Consider the following 24,847-nt stretch of genomic DNA (forward strand, 5'->3'; position numbering starts at 1 on the left):
TTACTATCTACTCAGCCAATTCTCGGTGCAAGTGAGCGAAGCATTATGACAAGGCATATCTGATTTCTGTATCTCGAAAACGAATATAATCGGGGACTTCCGAATGCAAAAAACATAAAGCCACGTTATAGTATTGTGGGTACTTTATATATCATGTTTCTAAACGCGACATGGCATCTACGCTCTAAAGGGTGTACTATTGAAGGTATCTTTGTGTTCTTTGGCGTTTTTCTTGCTAAGATTGAACTTGCCGAATCGACTTTAGAAAGCTGATAAGCTCCAGAACCCATTCACCCTTAATATAGATTGGGCGGTTAAACTTCGCTCAGGGTTAGCTGGCACGACCCGCTATGGGGGGTTCGTCAGATCTTGACAGACAGAGGTATATCACCATTTTCAAGAGGCAAGGGAGTGGACTGACTATAGTATTTAACAAGTCCAGTTTGTGAAAACTGGACTTTTATAGTCTGTTAACTCCCTTGCCTTGGGAAGATGGTATATCACTTGAGTAAAAGAACTGACTTTAATGAGATTGAAAGTTCGTGGCGACACATTCCTTTAGAATCAAGATTGTTCACATATTAATTTTCAGTATAATCCAGTTTGACCTAAAGACACTTGGTCTAGCGATGCTCCAGCTTTGGTATCTCAACCGTATGAAAGTCTCCACATGGCGGTACCCAAAGCCTCGATAGCATTAATCGCCTCGTCGTTACTGGTGAAAACATTCGTGACCAACTCGTGTTATTCCGGGACAAGCCTTCTTGCAGGTTACGGAAAGGGGCGAGTGGTGACGAATGTGGTAAAAAGTACCGCGCAGGCGTGAATTGAGTAGGAGGGAATAAGGGGCAGGAGGAAATAATTCAGTCCCGATCTGCAGCTGCAGCCACTGTCACCTCAAGTGTGCACAGACGCATTGTCTTGAAGCAGAAGCATACCTGACCGGATGTTCCTTCGACGTTTTGCCTTGATAGCTTGACGTAGTCTGTGATACAGTAGTGTCCATTGATAGTCTGATCTCGTTGCAGCTAATTCTTCAAAGTCATCCCCTTACTGTCCCAGAAGAGGGGGCACGGGTGTCGCTGTGCAGAGTTGCGTCCCTTGGGCACGCTAGAAACCTATGATTGTGGGTTCGAATCCCGGTTCGCCCCGATTATGTTTCTAGGTTTGTCAGCACCATAACTCGTGGGTTTCAGCGAAGTGGTAAACGTCTGAGACCTGCATCACTTCGGGCTTTCCTCCTACATTAAGCTGACACGCCGTGATAAAACTGGCATAATGTTAAAAGCGGCGTTAAACCCAACTCACTCACTCACTACTGCCCCAGAAGATTGAACCCAAGACGTTGCCAACTGACGACTGGATCAGTGTGATGGACCCACGCTTCATCCAGGATTACCGCATCCACCTATGCTGAAACACTTTGAAAACGCACGATCAACTTTAGCTCGAAATCAGAAAGATGCGTTTTGTGCTCACGTCCATCTCTAAACACATAAAATTAGATTCGAACCCGTACGACGACATTGTTGTGTTGGATGATCTCAAGCCTAAATACCCAGAAGAACTTAATTTGATTTTTTGTGGCCATTTTGCCCAATATTACCAAAACATTAATTATATGCGTTTTCAAAGTGTTTCAGTGTACATGACCAAATGCATCGATATGTTCAGTAGTGTCAGCTTCTGATCTGGTGTCAACATTCTGGAAACCCATCTTTGCGGACAGCTTGCTTGTGGACTGGTCAGTTAAGATGCACTGAACCAACATTGACCCCAGTAGTGCCAGCGATATGCTGAACTGAAACACGTCAGCCATCAAGCTTCATCAAACCATGATCATGCGGTGAACATCCTCGACTTGGCCTATACGGTCATCTTACATGCCCCTTCTGCCTCCCTTACTGCAGGCCATTTCTTAACAGTTGAATAGGAGTGGACAAATCTTCGTATATGTAGAGGTGACATGCCCTTTTATGCATTTTGGCTGTTAATCTCACCCGTCAGATTCGCGCGTTCACTTCACAAAAATAGTTGAGGTTATAAGCCTGCAGCTTGGTGTTATGTCTTCCAAGAGGTGATCATTCTTCACACACGTGTTAAAACCTCACAGAACACAAAGCAGATATCTATGAGGCCACCCACTTTTCAATTTACCCTTGTATATCATGATATTGTTTTTCGTGAGCAGTTCTTGCGTCGTAAGAGGCGACTAACGGGATCTGGTGGTCAGGCTCGCTGACTTGGTTGATGCATGTCATCGCTTCCCAATTGCGCGGATCGATGCTCATGATAATAATCACTGGATTGTCTGGTCCAGACTCAATTATTTACAGACCGCCGCCATGTTCGACGTTAAACAACAAACAAACTATACCAGTGAGCGACAGCACCGATTCGTTCCGTCGAGGTAGGATGCATACACACAAAAGCAAGGTTAATGGTCAAACATCGCTTGGGGCACGTTATCTCCGTATAAGAGTTTATAAGGGTGTTTTTGTCAAATGTGCTTACAAAAAATAAAACAGTGTATGGCTTTTTCACTGCGAAAAATCCCATAACTGCCTCGATGATATGATATCCCAAAGTATGAGAAGGCTGTGATCATAGAACGTGAAGAATATCAATGAAAACTCTACCAAAACCAATATTGGACAGCATAGTTGTAGGGCAAGAAAGCCTTTTTAGCACATTGGTTTTACGCCACTTAATAAAGGTGAGTTTCTGTGGCTCTCTGGTCAGCATTATCCTATCAATATGAGTGATACCTCACGTTACTTACATCAGAATAACAGAGCGTCCTTACTTTCACAGATTCAAGACAATGCGTAGTATTATATTTTGGCTTCAGATATATTGTCGGGTTATAGGTTTCTTGACATACGTTTTCGGACAGCCATGTTTATCGCGATTACTCCCGCTATAACTATAGTGCTGTCGCGTCATACAGACATTGTAAATACTCGGATGGTGGCTTGTTTTTTAAGTGAAGTTGTCTTTTATAAGTGAGTGAGATGATTTACAGTTGTTAGTGTGATTAGCGAGAAAATTAGGAATGTTTCTTTAAGCGTCCGAAAACCGATTACACGAGGATATAAAAATATATTTGACTTGGATTTCCGGAAACGTTGAACATATTATTTATCATCACTCATAAAGAGATCTTTCCAATAAACATTATTGCAGAATCGAGGTCATTAATTAATATATGCAGAGAAATTATACCGTCTTTTATTGTTTATCATCACCCGAAACAGTGTTTTATATATAGACATGATAATGATCATATACAATCAAATACATGGCATGAACGACTTATTTTACTAACTTGTACGGTTACTGGTGGATATTGCTCTTATTTTGGGGTTGGCAAGTTATTTAACTCGAACAATTTTTGAGTGTTTGTTTGCAAACATTCAAATTTAGAGAAATGTGCGCATATTTCTACCTTGTCTTAAAAAAGATGAAAGATATATTCCACAACTGCAAATTCTAGATGTGAAGTCAAAACATTACTGAAATCCTGACATGTCCGTTTCAATATTCGTGAAGAGTCACCATACTGCCTCCGACATTTATCACGTAAAACATTCACGATAACACAAACGCAGGCCACCCCTGACAAAGTCTTCTTGGGTTTGCAAACAGCAGTCTCGGATATTAAATCGCACCACGGAAAGCAACCAATCAGAGAGGGCGTTGTATATTCATGCCATAACGACAAGCTAATCACAGAGCACGTTACGTTTACGCACCTGTCTGCTGCTAGATCAGCTGAGTACTGTTATAAATATAGACGAACTCACCACTTATACAATTCATTGACAGTTTACAGAGAGTGTTGGCAATCGACACACTGACACGGTATCTCAGTCGACCAACTACACTTCCAAAATGTTAAACGAGAGTTTGGGAAGCGAATATTTTGATTATTTGCCGAATAATCCTCTCCGTGATCCCTTCAGAACAGCATGGGTGCACATGATCGACAACTACACGAAGTTTCAAATCGCAACATGGGGATCTTTGATTGTCCACGAGGTAATTAATTAAATTTCAATTTGATTACCATGATGTGGAGAGAGTGGGCTTTATCAATCATATTTAATGACCCCAGGCCATGTCATAACTGTTTATTGATGTCACACAGTCTCGTTATCAGATAAACGATCATCTATAACAATTGCAAATGTATGTGAGGTAAGTTAATTATTGCACAAGATTTGATACCGAAACAGATATATATATTGATAACTTTCGATAGTATATGAAATGATATATTTAATTGAGACTGTAATACATATATATAATATATAGGTCTGTTTAACTTCTGTTAAGCTTTATTTACCATTCATGATCAACCTTTCATAATTTTATGCTAATATTAGGTTTGTATTTGAAGAAAAATAAAGTCTCATCGATGTATGTTTATGCCTTGAATGTTGCTCTTGGCTGTTAGCATTAATAGCTCTTTTGTTAACATTCAAATTGATTGTATTTTTCAGGTGGTGTACTTTGGCCTGTGTCTTCCTGCATTTATCTTCCAGTTTATTCCCTTCATGAACAGATACAAGATTCAGGCAGTAGGTGTCTTCCATAGATCACTGTATCAAGTCCATCATGTCTATATAGGGCTCAATGCTGTTTGAACCCTGGTTACATTTACAATTACATTTCTTGGTTTATCAGCACCAGACCCATGCTTGTGGGTTTCACCTAGGTGGTAAACGTCTGAGACCTGCATCTATTCGGGCTTTCCTCACACATTAAGCTGACATGCTGTTATATAACCTGAATACTGCTGAAAGCGGTGTTAAACCCAACTCACTCACTCAGTCACTGCGGCTCATAACATGAAGCAGTTATGCATTTGGAGCTCTTATGTATGTCAGTGTAACTTCTTTTATCATGTTCTCGAGGAAGAGGAGAAAATATTTTAAAGATCCCAATATATATTTTTTTGTGATAGGTCACAAATAAGGTGTAAAAAGTGGTTTGTTGCTCACAATATCAATCACTGGATTGTGACGTCCAGACATATTATAGATGCAATATTGCTGAGTTGTGTGAACAACAAACAAGATGCTGTGTATGATACATTTGTTATTGAAGTGATCATTGTACCACAGTATTCTTCTCTAATACCTCAGTGTCGTAAGATTGCTGTTCTCTTTACAGGACAAACCAGAGACGTTTGATAAGCAGTGGACATGTTTAAAGCTGATTATGTTCAGTCATTTCTGTATACAGGTGAGTGTCCTCTGCCTTCTGCCTGTATATATATATATAATGACATATTACAAAAGGATTAGGAAATAATTAGTAATAAAGAAGTTTTGACACTCATGCTTGTGTCATACTGATTTTTCAAAACTCGTCTAAGAATTCATGTATTATCCTTGGTCTCTTGTATAATAACTTTAAAATGATTTAAAATAGCTTGTGTAGTACTGTTCTTGTCTCTTTCAGCTTCCAATGATGACAGGGACGTATTTCTTCACTGAATATTTCAACATTCCTTATGACTGGGACAGTATGCCTCCATGGTAGGTAGACTTTACACTTGTCACAGTACAGAAAGTTATTTTGGTCGATTTAATCATGTTGACTGCAGATCCATTGCTAGGAGAAAAACAGAGGGCCTGATATGTTTGTGGCATTGTATGCAAGTACCCAAGACTAGACTAGGAAGAGCTGTATTTGAAATACAATGTCATTAATGAAGTAATTAGTATGACATCAAACCTTTGATGACTAAACAGTCTTGAGTGACCCTGTCAAAGCTATGCTGGCCATAAAAAGCAACAACGAATCGACAGGCTCAATGACTAGATTGGTTGTGTTTCTTCATACCCCAGTGGTGTGGATCATTACTCATAATGCCAATCTGTTTTTTCTGGTCCAGACTTGATCATTTAAACAAACAAACAAACAAACAAACAAACAAAATCAGCAGTGTTTGTGTGTTGTTTAATGCCTCAATCTGTAAACAAATCCATTTTGTTACCACGTACAACAAGCATTGGTTGGTGGGAGGGGAGGGGCCTATATCTTACCTGGAATCCCCATGGGTAAAGAGCAATGTGTGGTACCTCACTACATGTTGACAACACACTGTTTCAGGTGGAATCTGGCGCTGCGTTGTTTCGGCTGCGCTGTCATTGAGGACACTTGGCACTTCTTCCTCCACTGGGCCCTCCATGACAGGAGAGTATACAAGTACATCCACAAGGTCCACCACTACTTCCAGGTAAAAATGTTAATTAACATAATGCTTTCTACACAGTGGACGTACAGGTATTATGCCATTAATAACTTGGTTAGTGTGTTACCGTATGCCTGACTGACACCACAGTTCTTATAAATATCATGAGAATTTCCTTGGTCCACAGACCCCGTTTGGAATGACTGCTGAATACGCACATCCACTGGAGACAATCAGTAAGTAAACAACTGAAGTCTTTGTAGATGACCATGGTAATCTTCCCGAGGCAAGGGAGTTAACTGACTAAAAAAGTCCAGGGCCCACTTGCACAGAGCGATCTTAGCGCTATGATGATCATTACTCCCATACTTTAACATAGGCTTACAATAGTCTTAGCACTAAGATTGCTTTGTGCAAGTGGGCCCAGTTTCCACCCTTGCCGACTAGGCTGGATGTTCATGGTTTGATCGTCGCGCCACCAGTGGCTATTATGAGTTATGTCCCTTCTATGTCGCTCCTATTGATCAATCGGATTCAACATCCCATATCACGTGCATTTGCTTCAAACAAAATGGTGGCGCCCAGTCAAGACTATCTGATTGATAATCAAGATCTAAATTGTAATAAAACAGGTCTCACCTCGCAAAGTGCATCAGATCATGAGCACCTTGATATTGAAAACATGTAAAGATTTGGAAAATATCTGTCGATACCAAGCTGACAGTACACATACTTCGCAAAAAATGTGATCGACCAAAATCTGCACGGCAGTTGCCATTTTGTTTACGGACTGGTGTCAATTTTGTTATAAGATTTTGATTGGTCTATGCACAGACGTGTTAGTCCAGCCAATGTATAACGCCAAAATTCCAGCATATTTCAGCATGGATGGAAACTTGACTATTATAGTCAGTTAACTCCCTTGACTCAGGTAGACCAGGACTAAAGTTCAATGTAGGCAGTGAAAAGAAAAAAATTCATCTTCCAGATTCTGCTTCTAATTATTAAAAACAAATTTGTTGAGGTCATCATGATTGCGAAATGATTTGGAAAGAAAATTGATTGGTTTTATGAAGATTTTACTTTTAGTATGTATTATTCATCACTTCTTACAAACAGTTGTGATGGATCTAATGATTTTTTTTTTCATTTCACCTAATCATAAAACAGTCAGCCTCCATTTAGTCATTATATTTTATTTCTACTTTAAGTTTTTTTGTTTTTGGCTGTTCGCATGAAGAAACTAAAACAAATAGTTATTTACAAAGTGGTGAACAGAACTTTCCCACTACTCTTAGAATTGTCTTTCTTTGTATTGTACTTAGAGAGGTAAAAGTGAGAAGCCTAACATAACTGATGAAATGCTGTGTGTTTCTGCTTCACCTACTCTGCATCATGGACATATTGGCATTTCAACCATTGCAGTATTTTGAAATGAATAGAAGTTATGATTTATGATCACATTTCAGTTCTTGGATTTGGGTTCTTCATTGGGATCCTGACCTTCACCAACCACATGATGCTGATGTGGGCGTGGGTGACGGTGCGGCTGATGGAGACCATCGACGTGCACAGCGGCTACTACTTCCCCTACCTTAACCCCTTCCACCTCTGCCCCTTCTACGCAGGTGAGCAACCTCAGTAGTCTCTTTTAGAAAGTAGAACACTTCGAAGATCGTGAGTATTTGGAGGTCAACACACAGAGAATAAACTCATCACCAACGCATTCATATCTCTACTGCCATTGGGACTCTGGGTTAGAGTTGGTCCTGGCGACCAATGCTGGCCATAAAAACTTAAGACTTAACAGTCTTGTATGACCCTGTGGGGATTCCGGTTAAGAATTTCCACGAACAGACTGCTGGTAGTAAAAAAAGCGATGATGAATCAGGTGGTTCGACTCAGTGACTTGGCTGGTTGTGTGTCTTCATACCCCAGCGGTGTGGATTATTGCTCACAATGCCAATCACTGGTTTTCTCTGGTCCACACTGGATTATTTCCAGACTATCACCATATAGCTGGAATATTGCTGAATGTGGCATCAAACAACAAACACACATCACTGATTTATATATTAAAGAATACATTGTGAATGTCCATGAATAGCTGCAAGGCAACAATCACATACTCACATTGAATTACTTGCTTTTTTGCCAGGAGCCAAATTCCACGACTTCCACCATAAGAACTTCATCGGTAACTATGGCTCCACGTTTACATGGTGGGACAAGATATTCGGCACCGACTCGCAGTACAACGACTACTGTGCCAAGCTCGAGGGCAAGAAGAAGGTGCAGTAGATGTCCCAGGCACTGTGTGTGGTCTCCAATCAACAGGGCACCGCTGATACATAGGCCCACAATAACACTCTGAAGTTGAGCCTGGCTCATCCTTGCCACAAACCTATCTTACTGCTACAACTATCATAAGTAAATGAGATATTTAAGCGATTGTGTTAGGATGGTTTTGTTAAAGAGGTAATAGGTATCTTGGTCATAGAATGTGAACCAGGATTTGTATCGGAGTGCCAGGCCAGTACTGGTGCCTTCAGAATGTCACATATATACACTTAAGGATACTGAGATACTTCATAGGACTACATCTACATATTTAAGTGAGTAATGTAATAATAGGCAGGGAAAGCAATAAGATGATAACAAATATCACTGTCAAGAGTTTAGTGGTATATTTAAACCAAATATACCATATAAAAAAATATTTTACACAAACACAAAGTACACTGTTTGGTGGTAAGGCCCCCTCTGAAGAGCAGCTGGAAATGAATTAAATTAAACATAAAAATATTTATTTTTAGTATGTGTAGTAATATAGATCCTCTTATACAATAAAAACTGTTATTTATTAATTCCATGTCTACATCACTGTCAGTGATTCGAGAAGCCAGCTGCAGTTTTAACTCCACAGCAGAATGACTTTCATATCAATAAATAAATGATTGACATAGCTATTTATGTTTATTTTGACCCACCTTGTGTGGAAAAGCAGGTGGCCTAAAGGGCTTTGAAGTGATGTTAGGCTCATCACCTATCACATTGTTTTGTGTTATCGTGCATCCACAGTGCTGTCGGTCACACAACATGTAACATGTTAATGGCTAGATCAGCCTTAATGGTGTATTCCATATAAACAGAACAATCTTGTTTACTTTGGGAACTAATCTGAAGTTGTTTATTTTTTAATAAAATATTCACCTGAGATCTTTTTTATTTCTGTCCTAAAGCAAGATGCTAACTTGTTGTGGGGTGTAAAATGGGCTGTAAGGCCTACTTTAATAATAAGTTCCTCTGTTTGATTTTGTTTACCTGATAAGATCTGATGAAGGATTTATTTAAAATATTCTATTCAAATATATACACTTTGTGAAAGTCAAATGGTGAATCCAGGCTTTTAATTCTTTGATTGGCAGAGTAATTGGGTAAGGTGATGAGAAGCAATATTTATTGACATCTTTGCTTTTAACCGGTGCAATGTTTTGGTGCACATTATAGTTCAGGCCCACCCACTATGTAACAAGGAATATGTTGTTAGTTAATTAATTGTTATAATTAAGACTTGAAATGTTATTCTTACCTAATTGATCAATCTGGTCGATGTGGCGTCATCAGCTCCAGTCGACAGGTATATTGTAGGTTGTGACTAGTCTCAGAGAGACATGGCTAATGTCATGATCAGAAGGATGTCGGAAGTATTTGTGTGTTTGGTCGTGTGTTTGTTTCACAAATCATTCAAAATATGTCCTTGAAACTATTTAGCATTCATATGGACACTTCGCTGACTATGTAATCATCATGACAAAGACCTAACTGACATGTAAGTTGGATCTCAGAAATTGTGATGTTTGCTACCTCAAAATATTCATTTCTTGCTTTGAAGTACAGAAATGATCTTGAATGGGCAGAGAACACTTCTGTTGAAGGTTTAATTCCACATTTATTGATGCTACTATGAAGTTTGAATCTTGTCCCACCAAATGAATACGTGTCATCTTCATCATAATCATCATCAGATTGTGTGATAACTCATAAATGTACATGTTTACTATTTATTCATCATGTGTATATACACTCTTTGTTGATAATAAAGAGCAATTTCAAATGGTCGTTTCTGTTTTGTTTCTGTTACCCCCCATGGAGGCTTTTGTTTCACATGGCAGCATCAATATTTCACTGGTTTTGTAGACACCCTATCCCTGATTGAGGAACGTAGTTTGTACAAAACCAATGAAGTATTGACTATGTGTTCTTGATTTGTGCCCAGTAATTTCTTTCACTGAGAACAGAATGTTTCTTTTAAGCAGCGTTCCATGGAGAAACATTAACTGCCTCCAAGATAGAGTGCACAAGAACAAGTGATGAGGAAGGACCGATCCACAAATGTCTCGATTTGGGTAAAAATCTGTACACTTTTTATAGAACATGCATTCTTTAACGGTTCTATCATTATTAGCTTCCAGGAGTTCCTAAATGACTGATTGCCATGGTAACATGGCAGTACCAAGCGTGTGCCTGCTGCATGTTTAGGTGAAGTCGGCAAAGGATAGTGAAGCAACTCACCTCAGAATTAAGCCAATTGACTCTACCAAGATGAGGTCATACTCTCCAGGGTTTTTGAATGTCTCATGTCAATCAGTGAAATTTGTAAATAAATTATATTCTATTTCCACGTACATGTTAACAAATATCTAGAATGGTCAAGTACATTTACAATCAAGGTCGAAGACATAATAAAACACTATCGATGAAAGGTCGTACACAGTGTTTGAAGCGGACAGCAATTTGACTCATACATGTATAACATATTTTATGAACGCTTCATGACTATGGACAGGCCAAGGGTAGAACTCCGTGGCTTCCATTTCTTGTGATAACACTGGATTCTGTTGGTTTTGTATGCAAAATATTTTTCAATTTGACAAATATCACTCAAACTTTTAATAAGAACATCATAAGAACGGGTTTCGTTGATTAATACTTTATAAATTTATCTTTTTGCTGAGAGCAGCATATGGTTAACTGCATGTGCAAGATCCAAACACGACAGTATATTTTGTGAATTCAAGTTCAATATTTAGATTACTGTTGATTTGTTCACATTCATAATAAATATGTGTAAATCTCCCATACAGCATTTACAGAATGTACAAATATCATCATCAACTAGGTTCATCAGAAGTAATTCTTTCTTTCTGTAGATTGTTCTATAGATAAATCGGGGCGGTCGGGTGGCCTAGTGGTTAAAGCGTTTGCTCGTCACGCCGAAGGCCCGGGTTCGAGTCCCGACATGGGTACAATGTGTGCCCATTTCTGGTGTCCCCCGCCGTGATATTGCTGGAATATTGCTAAAAGCGGCGTAAAACCAAACTCACTCACTCACTCACTCACTATAGATAAATCCATATCGAAAATACAGCTGCTGACAGTCCTTAGTACATTTTCCCAATTAACAGGAAAGTTGAAAATACCATTCAAGTTTTCTAATACTCTAATTATTGTTGATGCTTAGTTGACTTAACTTAAATGATCTGTTTGTAATGACAATTCCCCAAGCATTATGAATTTTAGTTAACAGTTAACAGTCTAAAATTGTTCCTTTTATTTTGTATCTGCTCTTAGAATCTTCAAAATTTAAAATACCATTTTCAATCCAAATATCTGTTATAATATGAACACCATATTGAAACCAATACTAAATAAGATTTTTTTTTCTCCAAAATGAAGATTGAACCAGAGTGGTTGAGCCATGATTTGTTCTATATCATCATTGTCCAACTAGTGTTTTCTCTAAAATATGTACCTTGTACTTATTGAATATGAGGTTACCCTTGTTACCTCTTGTTTACGTGTGTATGTATATGGTTATGTCAGCAATATTCTAACTTACATAATAAAGTGTAAATAATCCAGTCGGGACCAGACAAACCAGTGGTTGACATCATGAGCAAAGTTTCAGGTCGTCGGCGTACGATGACTCAGAATCAATCAATTCACCAAGTCTGACCACCCCATCGATTAAATCGCCACGTACCACTTCGAGGTACTTGTACAGGTTGCTGGGGACCTTCACTAACGCGGGATCCCCACATGGATATACATTCTGTGTGAGATTATCATGCACCACAGCCAGGGAATATCTCAGATGAGGAAATGGCCCAATGTTTAGAAATGTTGGTTGGTTGGTTTGTTTGTTGTTCAACGCCGCACTCAGCAATATTCCAGCCATATGACGGCGGTCTGTAAATAATCGAGTCTCGACCAGACAATCCATTGATTGACATTATGAAATGAGATTGTCGTTGCACGTGTAGGTGAGATGAGGTGAGGTGAAATGGGATTATTGCACCCACATACGAGTAGCAACGTGCATGCATTTGACTAGACTTGCACACGCCTCTAAGGCAATAATTATTAGTTTAAATAATAATTCCTAGATTTTGTAAACAATAAGACCAAGTTGTCACTATAACAGACTTGAGTGTACATATCTAGACTTGCCTATAAAGAGGATAGAATTACTTCTCATCAATGGACATTTCTTTCAGTACAGCCTTATAGCAAGGCTAGCATTTGACCAAGGAGGCGATTTCGTTGTAAGTAACACTATCAGAAAAAATAATACCCACTCTGGATTCATTTGAAACGCACCAATATTGACTCAAAGTGCGCATTCTGAAACGAGTTCCTGTTTTGAACAACAAATAAACAACGACATCTGCGTACAATCAGTCCAAATGCTAATGGACGATCATTCATGTTCAAGGACCACGCACAAGCCACAAAAAGCACACTAAAAGAAGCGTCGTAAAATCTACCCTTTCCCCAGGTAAAGCAGAACTGGTCAGCGTTAACTGTACATGGTTACATTACATCACTGTAATTGTTGTAAGAATGGAATGTGTTCTACCCTCTGTTAAACATGCTCGATCTGTCCCCTATCAACCTGTATGTAACCACAGAATGCCACACTGCTTTTAGGCTTAAATAATACATCTTTTAAATGTCAAATGTGAAAAGAAACCTTCTCAAAACGACGCACTTGATGATGAAAAACCCTGACATCGGAGAGGTTGTTGACATGTTTATATCAAAACTGGTTTTACAAGTTTTTCCTGCAGCATCCATGCACTCTCTCCGACCCCTTTCCAGTACCGCCTCGGCCGATCCTACAACCTCTTCGAAGTTTCGGTATGAATTATCCATGCTCCTCTTACAGTACAACTCTCTTGTTTCGTCTCCACGTGCCTTGTCTTCCCCCACCGTAACAGCCGTGCACGGCTGCAGCTACAACTACGGTACAGTCACTGTTTCTGTGTGCAATCAGACACCATATTTTATGGTCTCTGGTACAATGTAAAGGTTAATTACCAAAACGTGAACATTAGCGTATCCAGATTAAGATCGTTACTCCCTGGCCCCTGGCCACAATAGGTTCGCAGTAAATATGTTTCTGGTAAGAGCCGACTAAAATAGCGATCGGATTGTCAGTCTCTCTGACTTTCCTGGTTGTGCGTCACATTACACAGATAGCCTGAGACGTTGCTTATGCAATCAACCACGTGTTTGCCTAACCCACACTCAATTATACAGTCCTCGTGATATAGCTGGACTATTGGTGACTGTCAATTACTGGATTGTCTGGTCCAGAATAGATTATTTACAACTGCCGCTATAAGGCTGGAATATTGCTGAGTGCAGCGTTAACAACAACAACAACAAACAACAACAACAACAAACAAACAAACAAACAAACAGATTTCGCAAGTCGAGGTTTACAGTGAAATGAAAATACGCTTTGAATAGTTAAATGATCCCAGAGTTGTTCGATCAGAAAGACGTTCGTCACAGGTTTATCAAATGTATCATCAACGAGTGTTTGCTATCTGTATGAATATATCATCCCAGAATGAATATGTGATAATCATACTGGCGGTAAAACAGTTGAAACAAACGGTGAAAACAAAGTTGTTATTAATAAATAATGCGATTTATTAACAGTTATCCGATTGACATAAGCATGATCTACGCAACTGGGATACGATGACGTGCATCAACCAAGTCAGAATGGGTTGCTGAAGGCAAATTCAAACGCGGATTTTCACAGGGTTATGTTTAAGGGCTATACCGATGTTTTACATTGCCAGAATACAGGATCCCTTTGCCTCAAATGGTTTCCCAAACATTTTCAGGTGCACTTTTCTAATACGTGGGGACAGCGAGTTCGAATTGATTTCGGGCAACCTATGCTAGCCGTACGAGGCTTAACGGATCGGGTGGTCAGGCTCGGTGACTTGGATGATATGGTGTCGACGGCATGGACCGTCGTTCGCAATATCAATCGCTGGATTGTGTGTACAGACTGTATTATGTACAGATCGCAATCATATAGCTGAAATATTGCTGAGATGGACGTTACGCAACAAACAGTATATAAATAATATGAAAATTGAATATTTCAAAGAAGCAGATTGATATTTACAGTGTCATTGTTATTAAAGGATAAACATCATCAAAGTGAAACAATGTTGTTTATTCGACCAGGAAATAGCCTTGCAAACTCTGTATGAGCCCAGAAACAGCAGTAGAAATACGATTTATCTTTAATCAACATCCACATGTTCGCCAACATAAAACGTCCTGCAACAATCACTTGTTCAGGCCGTAGTTCCGTCTTTGTGAACCATCCTCAATTTTACGTGGGACTATCAAATGAAAAATGCAGCAAGGTTATGAATATTTCTTATTATGTATGAATATGATATATTTGGTATCCCGGCTGTCTGTGTCAGGTTGCATCGCAATACCAGTCTGTCGACAGTTCACCGTTTCTACCAGAAATCTGTAAATATTGTTCCAGTGATTGACATCATCAACATCGACCCACGCAATTGGGATACAATGACATGCATCAACAAAGTCAGCGAGCCTGACCACCCGATCCACTCAGTCGCCTCTTACGACAAGCATAGTTGCCTCTTACGACAAGCACAAATTTCCGGGGACCTACATACTTCCCCGGAATCCACAGTGTATACTAAACCCTATATATCAATGGCCACAACGTTCAACCACCCATATCCCTAGTTGATATTGATTGTGTTTGTTTGTTGTTTAGTGACGCACTCCGATTCAGCAGTATGCAAGCTAAGTGACGGTGGTCTGTAGATAATCGACTCTGGACCAGACAACCCAATGATTAATATTATGAGCAACGTCTTACGTCATCGGCAAGCAAAGGCGCCGTGGACCTGTCTAAACCCCAGCACACCATGGGGGCACTATCACGTTTTGGAATAAAACAAAAAATAAAAACTACTTTTTGTCAAATACTACTACTGCCTATAAGGGACGAGTTATGTCCCTTACCGTGCCAGGATTAACTGATCATGGTTTGGAACCCCAGATTCGCCTTGATGATAATCGTTTGTTTGTCAGCATCGGACACCCGCTTCAAGCATTCATCATGTGATAAACGTCGTGACGTTACTGACATATTGCTAAAACCGCGTTAACCCAGCTCACTAATGTTACACCACCACTTAACGTGGGAGCAACACGGATACCGTATGGTGGTAGTGTAACGATGTGGACTTAAGGAAGTGATTGAGAAATCTTTCTAGATTCAGACAAATAAATATCTTGTCAGAGGTAAAGTAACGTAAGACAATTTTTGTGGTGTGCGAATCAATGCAGTGCAAAAATAATGTTATTGGCGTAGAAGGTCTTGACATCTTACGGACATGTTTCATAAGTTTCAGATAAATATATCATGGGGTCGACACAATAGTCATGAAGACAGCCTATGTCATAAATAGAACAAAACTTCATGCTACTGCACTACGCATAATAGCATATATTTCTGCTACTACTGCTCGTGCTACTGCTACCGCTACCACTACTACTACTACTACTACTACTATTACTACTACTACTACTACTACTATGATCCGGGGTAGAATAGGTCTTCAACAACCCATGCTTGCCGTAAAAGGCGACTATGCTTGTCGTAAAGAGGCGTCTAACGGGATCGGGTGGTCAGGCTCGCTGACTTGGTTGATGCACGTCATTGTCTCCCAATTGCGTGGATCGATGCACATCATGTCAATCACTGGATTGTCTGGTTCAGACTCGATTATTTACAGACCGCCGTCACATAGCTGGAATATTGCTGAATGCGGCGTTAAACAACAAAGAAACAAACTACTACTACTACTACTACTACTACTCCGCAGCTGTCGGTACACGTTCTACTTCCAGAAAAAGTACGGGCCACGGGTCGCTCAGTCGTCTATTAAAGGAGACCCAATTCGATTAGCACGTCACTTTGGCGAACCATAAAAAATGATCGTGGATTCGAATCCCGGATAACCTTGATTACATTTCTTGGTTTGTTGGCACCATCTCCGTGCTCGTGGGTTTCGCCATCATGGGGCTCCCCACGCCCACATCAAGCCGACACGCCGTGATATAACTAAAATACTGTTCAAAGCGGCACTCACTAACTCAGCCTCTCCAATGAGAGTAGAATTGCTAAGATCAGGAATCCTTTCTAATCAGTCTGGCTCTGGGACAAGTTAAGAACTTAAGAGTATAGCTTTACAAATAAAACGCAAGGCTTGTCTGTTGTCTGCGATAAAGACACCTTTCTCCAACAGAAAGAGAACAGTGGGCCAGTCACAGCGGTATCATTCCCTAATGCAAGTCAGACAACGCTGTGGTATGAACCCCACTGTCTTCGAAGATACATGTGATATTTAAGGTAACACATCGCTGTTTAAAAATCTAATATATATGTAGCACCGATAACAAAAATAATTAGTTCTATTTGGTTAGGGAAGATAATACAGACATTGTTGATAGCAAAATTAAAAAAAACATGTCGGCCGCATAACAACCACCGCCAGTCTCACTTTCGTGTGTTCTGATCGCCTCGCGAGATTGTGCGAGGATTATTCTTTCATGTTTACGTCATCTGTATCAATCCACCTGTTGCAGAAACCTGATACGGCACGTGGTTCTGTTGTGAAGGACGTGGTTTTATACGGACAGACTCATCCGAGCGGACAGGGGAATAGCTGAGCGGTTACAGCGTGCCCATGTCATGCACGCCGACTCGGGTTACATTAGGTCCTAGTTCTCAATAGCTGGCCCTTACAGGTTTTGTTTTTGTTTGTTGTTTAACGCCGCACTCAGCAATATTCCAGATATATGACGGCGGTCTGTAAATAATGGAGTCTGGACCAGATGATCCAGTGATTGACAACATCTTACGACAAGCATAGTTGCCTCTTACGACAATCACAAATTTCTAGGGACCTACATACTTCCCCGGAATCCACAGGGTATACTGAACCCTATATATCAATAGCCACAACGTTCAACCACCCATATACCTAGTTGATATTGATTATGTTTGTTTGTTTGTTGTTTAGTGGCCTAGCTCGGTGACAGCTCGGTAACAGGTATACCGCGTCTCATCGTGTCCGACAATGTTGCGTTCCTCATAATATTAACCACTAGTTTGTCTGTTCCCGTGTCGGTTATTTAAGGACCCCGGTGTTGTAGATGTTCCATCCACTCACTCACTCATCACGCTTAAGACCTGGGTTAGATTTTATATGTGGTTACGGTGTGTGAAGCCATTTCTTAGTGTCCTTCCTTATCACTCACTCACTCACTCACTCACTCACTCACTCACACCAAGCATGAATACTATTGTTAGTCGATAAACTCTCTCCGAAAATAAGAAACAAACAAAACAACGGGAAAAACGGCGAGAGAGGTACATGTTTATTACAAACTTTTAGTCATTATATTTAACAGCTTTCCACACGGGGGCGGTTGGGTAGCCTAGTGGTTAAAGCGTTCGCTCGTCAAGCCGAAGACACGGGTTCGATTCCCCACAAAGTGTAAAGCCCATTTGTGGTGCCCCCGCCGTGATATTGATGGAATATTGCTAAAAGCGGCATAAAACCATACTCACTCACGCACTCACCTTTCGACACGAATGTTATATATTCTTGTTTCATGAATAATTATGTCTGCATCGTCGCAACAAATCGACATTGATAGGTACATCGGTTTCTACAAGTGTTGTTCTACATACACACCTGAGTCTCACGAATGCCATATTCGAAGACACGGATACTGACTGCTGTCAGTGTTGTTATGCAGCTGACATGTTGGTCTTTCGCAGTATGTAACCTTTACCTGATATGCTTACCATGTCCCTGAAGAAAACCCTCAAAAGACCGCACGTGGTCAAGTCAACACGCTATCACCCCGAGCCTTTGAAATACAATGGTGGTAGTCTTAAAGAAATGTCATATCGTGAAGCATTCTTAGCTACGTACATCTACAGGCAAACATGCTCAGTCCCGTCTACAAAAAACTCCTTTGTCGCACAAAAAACATGTCCCCCCCCCCCCTCCCCCCGGGCCTTCCTCTCCCTCGGAATTATTTACATCTTTTGTTCTCTTCTGTTCTGAACAGAACATTCTAAGAGTAGCTCACCGATTATAGCTTTGGAACCGATTATAGTCCCGTAAAGATCTTGGGTTAGATTGGTCTTTAGGAACCCATGCTTGTCGAAAGAAGCGACTAACGGGATCAGGTAGTCAGTCTCGTTGTCTTGGTTGATGGATGTCATCGTATCCCAATTGCATAGATCGATGCTCATAATGCCAATCACTGTATTATCTGGTCCAGACTCGATTATTTACAGACCGCCGTCATGTAGCTGGAATATTGCTGAATGCGGCGTTGATCAACAAAGTTAACGAAGTTCATGCTGAAATTCAGGTTCGAACATGAGAAGGACCTGTGAAGTCTATTCGTGGTGTTCCCCCAAGTGATATTGCGGGAAACACACAGTGCACCACACAGTGCACCACGTATGGATCGTGCACACAGCGAACAATGCCACACGCAGATCATGCAGCCACGTGACCATGTCACACACAAAGAGCACGTGCAGACAGCAGTAGTCAGCAGCCGCTGAGAGATTCTACCTATGCAATATGCAGGAAACAGGACATTTCTTCAACAAGATTTCTTAAGCAGGAAACAAGTCTCGATTTTGTTCAAATGCAATTGATAAATAATAATAATCCTAAACATAACTATCTCGTAATACCTCTCTCATCTAACGCCACTCATAAGAGAGACGCGACGTAACACAATACAAAGGTGTCGATCAGTTCTTCAGTCGGCAAAAAGCCGCTTAAATCGGTTTTTCTTTCACTTAAAAAAGGGATTTCTGAAAAAAGTGCGCGTCACGGTACTGTAGGCGTGTCCTGTGAGACAGCACAACTATTCCTCTTCCTCCAAACAAAGGTCACATCGGTTGCGACCTCCTTCGACAATGAATACAAAACAGGGCGTGTGAACACGCCAACAGCAGGTCCGCGTCAAATCAGGCTCCCACCTTCCTGGTCATGTAATGATTGTAGTGGAGAGGTACCCATTGGCATCCATTTCTCAATGTCAGGGGGGATTAAACGGCAGGTGTAGGTTGTGACACTTGGAAGACCAGTCGTATTATTATGGATATTCAGTATATCATATATTAAAGGTATCGCCTATATAAATCAAATATTCCTTGCTTTGATATGCACGAGCCACGTGCATGCCAGATGCATATCCTCTCTATGCTTTCCATGTTCGGATCCTTCACATGCATGTGATAGATCCGTAACCTTCACATGCTTTCTAGGTTCGAATACTTCAGTGCATGCATGGACTCGAACCCGGGCGCGACGAGGCAATGCTTTAACCACAGGGTTATCAATCGGCCCTCCATGATATACAGTGTGTAGTGTTTTCTATTTAAGGTTGACGCGCATGGGTTTGGGACCAGAAGTTGCTATCAAGTTGTTTGTTTGTTTGTTGTTTAACGCCGCACTCAGCACTATTCCTGCTATATGGCGGCGGTCTGTAAATCGTGGAGTCTTGACCAGACAATCCAGTGACTGACATAATGAGCATCGATCCACGCAATTGGGATACGATGACATGCATCAACCAAGTCAGCGAGCCTGACCACCCGATCCCGTTAGTCGCCCCTTACGGTGCTATCAAGTAGAAGTGTATGTGGTGGTTGACCTGTTTGTTCCATGTTTTCTGTTTCTAATTATGTTGACGCACAATATACAGTAAACTACTGTTATAACGAACACGCTTATAACGAACTGACGGATATAACGAACTTACTTTTTTGGTCCCGACTATTTGTTGTAGTTATGCTGTTTATATGCTTATAACGAACTACGGTTATAAAGAACAAAAATTAGCAGTCCCTTTGAGTTCGTTATAACCGTACTTTACTGTACATCTATTCTGTTATTCAAGTTTTGTTTACTAAACCGCCGGCGAAAAGGAAGCATACGCCCATGTTTGATGGTGCCTAAAAATGAAACAAACAAGAAATGGTTATTGGATGGTGATGTGTTTGATACGGGTATCATAGAGGATCTTACATACACCATATCAATGAGTATCTCACAACAGGTGACGTGCACGTGACGTCTAAAGGAATTTCACAGGACACAGTAATTATGAAGCAGGTATTTTCAAGTGTATACTTTCTTTTGCCTGGCAGTTAAGTCTAAAAATGGAAATGTTTCTCCGGCATCGACGCGTGCCTTTAAATCCTGCGCGGTTTGTCAATTTTATTGTAATATCAAAGAAAAAAAACCAACTACTTTTTTTCGTATAAAGCATACTGTTGTTAATAAAATATAATACTTGACAACTGACATTGTTTTAAAGGGTCTAGTACAATGTGTTCCCCGTTCTATTTCTTGGTATTCTTGGTGGGAAAATACACAAGGTGTTTCCCGGCATCACTTTTGTTTTCAATTCATAAAAATGTTCTGACGCCCTCCTCATGTTTGAGAAAGATGTGCCCCAAAACAATTTCTTTATATAGATGGTGTTTCGTAATATTTCTAGCTATTCAGTTTCATAAGTAGGCATTGCCTTCAGATGCTGGAAGACGCCAGTGCGCATTGTGTGAGTGAGTGAGTGAGTGAGTGAGTGAGTGAGTGAGTGAGTGAGTGAGTGAGTGAGGTTTTACGCCGCTTTTAGCAATATTCCAGCAATATCACGGCGGGAGACACCAGTAATGGGCTTCACACATTGTACCCATGTCGGGAATCGAACCCGGGTCTTCGGCGTTTTAACCACTAGGCGACCCGACCGTCCCAGCGCATTGTTTTAAAGGGGACGTCGTTATATCGGGTCCGCGTCAGAGTACAAACAGCCCAACATTAGTCGATATCAAAACACAATATTGGACCCTTAACACACGGACATATGTTCTCCGACGTCTGCCATCATCTGAAGACAATGCCTTCTTATGGCACTGAATAGATGGACACATTACGAAACTCTAGCTGTAGATATCTGGGTTACAGCTCATTAGTAACATGACATCAGTGACCTGTCACGTTATTCACTTATAACACCCACCTCAGATCAGATGCAAGGCGGAATTTTAAGCTTCATAAAGACGATACACCGCATCCAATGTAAGCAAACCGCCTCCTGTCTATCATGATAACAACGGCGTTCAACTTGAAACAAGGGCATTTCTTTATTTTATTACACTATCATAACGCTAAAACTGGTATAGCCATATAGTTTGAAATGTGATTTTGTGTCTTTAGGTTGTTCTCTTCACAGTATACTTCCAGTGTCAGGAACATTAACAACATTAGTAACGTTCACAACAATATTAAACAACATGCAAAACACACAACGACGTTTAACAACATTCAGAACACAGACAAGAACATTTAACAACATGCAGAACATACAACGACGTTTAACAACATTCAGAACACAGACAAGAACATTTAACAACATGCAGAACATACAACGACGTTTAACAACATACAGAACAGAGACAAGAACATTTAAAAACGTGCAGAACAGACAACATTAAACAACATTCATAACGGAGGCAGCATCTAACAATATTCCTAATAGAGACAACATCTAACAACATACAGAACAGAGACAACAACATTTAACCACATGGGGAACAGAGACAACAACATTTAACAACATGCAGAACACACAACGACGTTTAACAACATACAGAACAGAGACAACAACATTTAACAACATACAGAACAGAGACAACAACATTTAACCACATGGAGAACAGAGACAACAACATTTAACAACATACAGAACAGAGACAACAACATCTAACAACATACAGAACAGAGACAAGAACATTTAACCACATGGGGAACAGAGACAACAACATTTAACAACATGCAGAACACACAACGACGTTTAACAACATACAGAACAGAGACAACAACATTTAACAACATGCAGAACATACAACGACGTTTAACAACATTCAGAACAGAGACAACAACATCTAACAACATACAGAACAGAGACAACAACATTTAACAACATGCAGAACACACAACGACGTTTAACAACATACAGAACAGAGACAACAACATTTAACAACATGCAGAACACACAACGACGTTTAACAACATACAGAACACAGACAACAACATTTAACAACATGCAGAACACACAACGACGTTTAACAACATACAGAACAGAGACAACGACATCTAACAACATACAGAACAGAGACAACAACATTTAACCACATGGGGAACAGAGACAACAACATTTAACAACATGCAGAACACACAACGACGTTTAAAAACATACAGAACAGAGACAACAACATCTAACAACATACAGAACAGAGACAACAACATTTAACAACATGCCGAACAGACAACGACGTTTAACAACATACAGAACAGAGACAACAACATTTAACAACATGCAGAACATACAACGACGTTTAACAACATTCAGAACACAGACAACAACATTTAACAACATGCAGAACATACAACGACGTTTAACAACATACAGAACAGAGACAACAACATTTAACAACATGCAGAACATACAACGACGTTTAACAACATTCAGAACACAGACAACAACATTTAACAACATGCAGAACATACAACGACGTTTAACAACATACAGAACAGAGACAACAACATTTAACAACATGCAGAACATACAACGACGTTTAACAACATTCAGAACACAGACAACAACATTTAACAACATGCCGAACAGACAACGACGTTTAACAACATACAGAACAGAGACAACAACATTTAACAACATGCAGAACATACAACGACGTTTAACAACATTCAGAACACAGACAACAACATTTAACAACATGCAGAACATACAACGACGTTTAACAACATACAGAACAGAGACAACAACATTTAACAACATGCAGAACATACAACGACGTTTAACAACATTCAGAACACAGACAACAACATTTAACAACATGCCGAACAGACAACGACGTTTAACAACATACAGAACAGAGACAACAACATTTAACAACATGCAGAACATACAACGACGTTTAACAACATTCAGAACACAGACAACAACATTTAACAACATGCAGAACATACAACGACGTTTAACAACATACAGAACAGAGACAACAACATTTAACAACATGCAGAACATACAACGACATTTAAGAACATACATAACGGAGGCAACATCTAACAATATTCCTAATAGAGACAATATCTAACAACACAGGTATATAATGCCTCACTATTTGACATCTATATCCAGGTAAAGAATGTGATTAGTCATAAATAAGTAATTAGCACAGTATCGTTTGCGGCACAGATAAATGTCGTGAGTGAGTGAGAGATGGGACGGTACATCCTGTGACCTCGGCGTTGACAAGGAAGCCTAATCCTCTATATATCAACACGCCTCCCTTCTCACGCCAGTCGCATCTCACACAGACATGCGCGCACATCTCCTGTGTCTCGCGCTGCTAGGCGTGGGCATCATGCGCACCCCTGGAGTAACTGGGCAGAACGCCTCGGAACGTGCACGTGCAGTTGCGTTCTTAGAGAGTCAAAACGCCGAGAGTGAGCGGGTGTATTACACATCGGAGGAAACAGCATGGACATACTACACCAACCTCACCGAAGACAACCGAAAAGCGATGGTGAGACTTAAGTTGTAAGACTATACCCTGACTGAAGGTATTTCGGTTCATAGTCCTTAAACTGGGATTATAGATCCACAGCACAATTGGGAAATGAAATTGATCTCAACATATATAATGACAAGTAACTGTACGGCACCTAGAGCAACTATTATCTATACCATACCTATTAGTAATGTATTAAACTTGTAAGGATACTTATAGAAAGGCATCGTAAATGGTACTGAATTATGATATTGGTCCACTATTCTGACACGGGGGTGTACATATATGTTAATCTTGGCTTTGTCTCGTATCTATGTGTATAACAACACGTAGACGTTACACAGAGTGTACAAATGGTTAAGGGTGCTAATCGATTTAACCACAACCTTTTTTTGTCAGCTTACTCAAATTTTATAATGCATATTATCCAACGGCAAATGATACCCAGATACCGAGATGGTACCGAGAAAGTGTCTTGGTGTCACTCTAGAGGCTGCCAACCCTGTACGCCGGATTCGGGGGTCTATTCAGGGGGTATTCTTGACTCAGCAATGTGGTATGCGGGGCGAGATTTTTTCAGC

General features: G+C 40.3%; 2 protein-coding genes across 2 annotated transcripts in view; both read left to right on the forward strand.

Moving 5' to 3' along the window:
* The first annotated feature begins 3,764 nt into the window (after nucleotides 1-3,764).
* Nucleotides 3,765-10,327, forward strand: LOC124116105 (methylsterol monooxygenase 1-like). The gene is made up of 8 exons (XM_046477332.2): nucleotides 3,765-4,041; nucleotides 4,506-4,583; nucleotides 5,179-5,250; nucleotides 5,470-5,546; nucleotides 6,124-6,250; nucleotides 6,393-6,441; nucleotides 7,675-7,833; nucleotides 8,364-10,327. Exons 1-8 carry the CDS (start codon nucleotides 3,895-3,897, stop codon nucleotides 8,504-8,506), a joined length of 852 nt encoding a protein of 283 aa, XP_046333288.1. The 5' UTR covers nucleotides 3,765-3,894; the 3' UTR covers nucleotides 8,507-10,327.
* Nucleotides 10,328-24,059: 13,732 nt separating this feature from the next.
* The window catches only part of LOC124116126 (angiotensin-converting enzyme-like), a 51,838-nt gene continuing 51,050 nt past the window's right edge, over nucleotides 24,060-24,847 (forward strand). The window contains exon 1 of the mRNA XM_048381606.1: nucleotides 24,060-24,281. Coding sequence (XP_048237563.1) covers nucleotides 24,075-24,281 — 207 coding nt within the window. The 5' untranslated portion in view covers nucleotides 24,060-24,074. The remainder of the gene's footprint in view (nucleotides 24,282-24,847) is intronic.

The sequence above is a fragment of the Haliotis rufescens genome, unplaced genomic scaffold, assembly GCF_023055435.1.
Source record: "Haliotis rufescens isolate VD_foot unplaced genomic scaffold, xgHalRufe1.0.p SCAF_4, whole genome shotgun sequence".
Taxonomy (NCBI): domain Eukaryota; kingdom Metazoa; phylum Mollusca; class Gastropoda; order Lepetellida; family Haliotidae; genus Haliotis; species Haliotis rufescens.